We start from the raw sequence: 3,824 nt of genomic DNA, 5'->3' as shown, positions 1-3,824 counted from the left end.
ATGGTGTCTTTGTATCATTGTATGGGCATAGCTCAAACACAAACTAGAAAGCTAAACATTACATATTGGGGTCTTGGGGATGGAATTATCAACACGTTTTTTAAGAAATATATATGACCAAAGAAGTAAGAGGAGATTAGAAGGATAGGGTAATATTTACTGTTGGTCCATTCATAGGCATTATACATTGACACATTAATTGTGATCCATATAAGTTATGTTTATGTGCCATAAATGAAGATGGATAACTTTATATAAAATTCACCATGGGGACTGCCCTAACTAGGCATTATTCAATTCCAAACCATCAAAACCACAAACTATTACACTTTTAAACGTTTATATGGCTGTTTTAATTAGCTGACATGGCGATCTAGGAAAGAGGCTACAATTTTTTTTGACTTAAAATTAATAAATAGCTTCAGAATTTGTTGTAAAACCATCCCTTGCTTTCTCAAGTTATTGTAACCTTTTTTTTTGTGTGAACTAACTATACAAAAACTTGACAATAGAAAACACTTTCGAAATAAAAGCATGAATTTACAAGAAAAAAATTATTTTGCTTCAAATTAATTTTATGTAGGTTTTAAGTACTCCCGTATGCAAGTGCAAATTAAAATTTTTTTTTGAAGCCAAAAGAAGAATTTACAATTATATCTTCAGCAATAACACACAGCAATACACACCACACAATTTTATATGTATATGTAGATATTCACGCTTGCATATATAGTTGCATATTCTTCGCGACAATTATGATATATATCCCATATTTTTGTGAGCGTATATATCATGATCAAGTTAATGATAAAAAAAATGAATTTGACTAGCCCATTATTTAGTTAATTGTTCTAGTAGCACGGCGTTCTGGGCTTAATTAATTAATTATGTAGAATAATAAACTTCATTTTTCTTCTTATTATCACACGGTGATGTTGAGCACGAGCGGCGCGTCATCCTTGTCGACGGTGAACTCCTGGGAGATCTTGGCGCCGGCGGGCGTGACGACGTCGACGTGGTACGCGCCGTGGTGGCCCCGGAACCTGAACTCGCCGTTGCCGTCGGCGCGGCCGTGCGCGCGGGTGAGCCACTCCCGCTTGAGCTGCAGCAGGCGGCGGCCGGCCTCGTTCACCTCCCCCTCGGCGTCGACGAGGTGGGCGTCGTCGCGGCTCATGGAGAGCTCCCAGAACCCCCAGAGCACGACGCCGTCCACCGCCGGGTGCGCGTACGCCTCCCGGAGCATCGCCTCCAGGTCGTCGGCGCGGACGTGCTCGTTCGCCGACGACACGTCCAGCTCCGTGAACCACAGCGGCAGGCCCAGCACGGCGAGCCGGTCGAGCGCCGCGCGCACGACGGCGCCGACGGGCGCGGTCACGTGGCCCTGCAGCCCGACGCCGCCCACCGCCGCGCCCTGCTCCTGCAGCCCGGTCACCTGCGCGATGTACGCCTCGGGCGTCGCGCGGACGTCGACGCACGCGCCCTCGACGTTGTAGTCGTTGACGAACAGCAGCGCATCCGGGTCCAGCTCGCTCGCCGCCCGGAACATGGCGGCGCGCGCGCCGGCGCCGAGCTTGTCCTGGTAGAAGGACCCGTGCAGCATCTCGTTGTTGACGTCGTAGTGCCGGAACTTGCCCTTGTACCGGGTGAGGAGGCCGTTGATGCGGCTGGCCACGGCGGCGGAGAGCTCGTCGGCGGGCAGCGCCTTCACCCACTGCTGCACCGCGCTGTCCACCTCCCAGAAGATGCAGTGGCCGCGCACGCACATGCCGTGGTCGGCGCAGAGCTTGAGGAGGTCGTCGGCGTCGGCGTAGTTGAGCTGCCCCTTCTCCGGCTCCGTCCAGTACCACTTGAGCTCGTTCCCGAACACCGCCCAGTTGAAGTGCTTGGTGAAGAAGTCCACGTAGTCCTCGTTGTCCATGTTGGTCCGCATGATGCACGCGCCCAGCGGGAAGCTGTTCGACACCTGCCGCACCCGCACCTCCACGCCGTCGGCGGCGGCGGCGCCGCCCGCCGCCGCCGTCACCTTCACCACCACGTCGCGCTTGCGCACCTTGTCGGTGAGCTTGCGGAGGTGCTTGGCGCGGGCCTTGCGGTCGACGGGGAACACGCGGAGGCCGGCGACCATGAGGTCGACGCCGGGGTCGGGGCCCTGGACGTAGAGCATCACGCGCGACGGCGGCGTGGACGACGACTCGACGCGGAACGACCCGCCGATCTCGTACCACCGCTCGTCCAGCGCCATGACCTGCCCGCCGTTGAGCCACTGGCTGTCGACGGCGACGGCGACGTTGATGTTCTGCGGCTTGCCGGCCGCCTGCTGCCCGCCGACGCGCACCCACGCCGACACCTGGTACGTCGCGTACGGCGTCACCCTGTCGGTGATGACCTGCGCGGGGCCCATCCACGTCTGCGCCCGGTTCGTGACGTGGATGTGCTTCCCGTTGAGCGGCTCGTCGCCGTCGCCGTCGTCGCCGTCGAGCGGCGACAGCGACTGCCGCGCCATGGGCGGGAGCACGCGCGGCGCACCGCCGTGGACGGAGAGCGCGCACGAGCCGAGCCCGAACCACCCGTTCACGCCGTCGTCCAGGTCGCTGTTCTGCAGGATGTTCGCGCCATATTCCAGGTTCTGCAAAAAAGAATTTAAAAAAAAAAACACGATGACGTACGGGTGCTTTAAGATTCGTGCTCCATCAGTGATGAAGCAGAGTTGGCCGGCGGCGAGGTGAGGTGACTGTCAGTCTGTCACCTTGAAGTCCGGCGCCGGCGCCGGCGTGGCCTTCTGGGCGTGCTTGACCACAAGGCTGTCGAGCAGCAGGTCGACGCCGGCAGGTGGGCCCTCGATGTAGATCGCCGCCTTGGCCACCGTGCCGTTCAGCAGGAACTTCCCCTGCAGCTGCACCCACTCCTTGTCCGACACCGCCGGCGACCTGCACCGCCGCCACCGATCCATCAGAAGAACCGGCGATCGAGGAGAGGATCGATTCGAGAGATGTGTGTGCGTGTGTCGTACTTGGCGACGCTGATGTATTGCTGCCGGCCGTCGGTGTTCTGCACGGCGACGGTGGCCCGGACCTCGCACGGCGACGGCGTCGCGGCGGCGCCGGAGAGGCGCACCGTGGCGGCGACCTCGTACAGCAGCTTCCGCTGCAGCCGCGACGTGACGTCCTGCTGCACGCCGTTCCACGTGTCCGTCCTCCCCGTCGCCGCCACGAAGTACTTGCCGCTGACGGCGAGCACCTTGCCGTCGTCGAGCGAGTCGTGCAGCTCGATCTTGCACCCGCTCCCGGACCAGTTGTCCAGCCCGCTGTCGAACTCCGGGTTCAGGATGATGTTGTCGTCGCCGGCACCGGCGCCGCCATCGCCAACCACCTGCCCCGCGTCGCCGCCGATCGCCATTGCACACAACAAAACTAGCTCGTCGATCACAACCAACTCGTCACTGCTCGTGATCAGTCAACTAATCAACCACGCTTGAGCTGGCTAATTACCAGATTACTGTGATCTGATCGCCATTGCCAAGAACTGGTGACCTATATATAATAACGACGGCCCAAACTCACAAACTCAAATTCTCAAACCCCAGGAAAGTGAGAGGCCAACGAATTACCAAAAGAACAAGAAATGTGCCTGGGATTGCAAGCTACACAAGATCATCAAATTCCCCACACACACACCACACCGGTCTAAATTTCACCTTGACGATCACTTGATCTCCCCATTTATCCATCGATCGATCTCGCCCCGATCCGGGCCGGTTAATCCATCCATCCATCCATGCAGGGATGTGATATGCCTTGTTCAGGATGGTTGCTTCAGCTTAGGAC

At 57.1% G+C, this 3,824-nt stretch overlaps 1 protein-coding gene across 1 annotated transcript; it reads right to left on the bottom strand.

Moving 5' to 3' along the window:
* Positions 1 to 693: 693 nt before the first annotated feature.
* On the bottom strand, positions 694 to 3,508 carry LOC4333697 (endo-1,4-beta-xylanase 1). The gene is made up of 3 exons (XM_015774503.3): positions 3,011 to 3,508; positions 2,747 to 2,927; positions 694 to 2,626 (listed from the first exon to the last, which is right to left on the bottom strand). Exons 1-3 carry the CDS (start codon positions 3,394 to 3,396, stop codon positions 923 to 925), a joined length of 2,271 nt encoding a protein of 756 aa, XP_015629989.1. The 5' UTR covers positions 3,397 to 3,508; the 3' UTR covers positions 694 to 922.
* Between the last annotated feature and the right edge of the window lie 316 nt (positions 3,509 to 3,824).

This window comes from Oryza sativa, chromosome 3 (genome assembly GCF_034140825.1).
Source record: "Oryza sativa Japonica Group chromosome 3, ASM3414082v1".
Lineage (NCBI taxonomy): Eukaryota > Viridiplantae > Streptophyta > Magnoliopsida > Poales > Poaceae > Oryza > Oryza sativa.
This window is presented reverse-complemented; position numbering and strand designations above follow the sequence as displayed.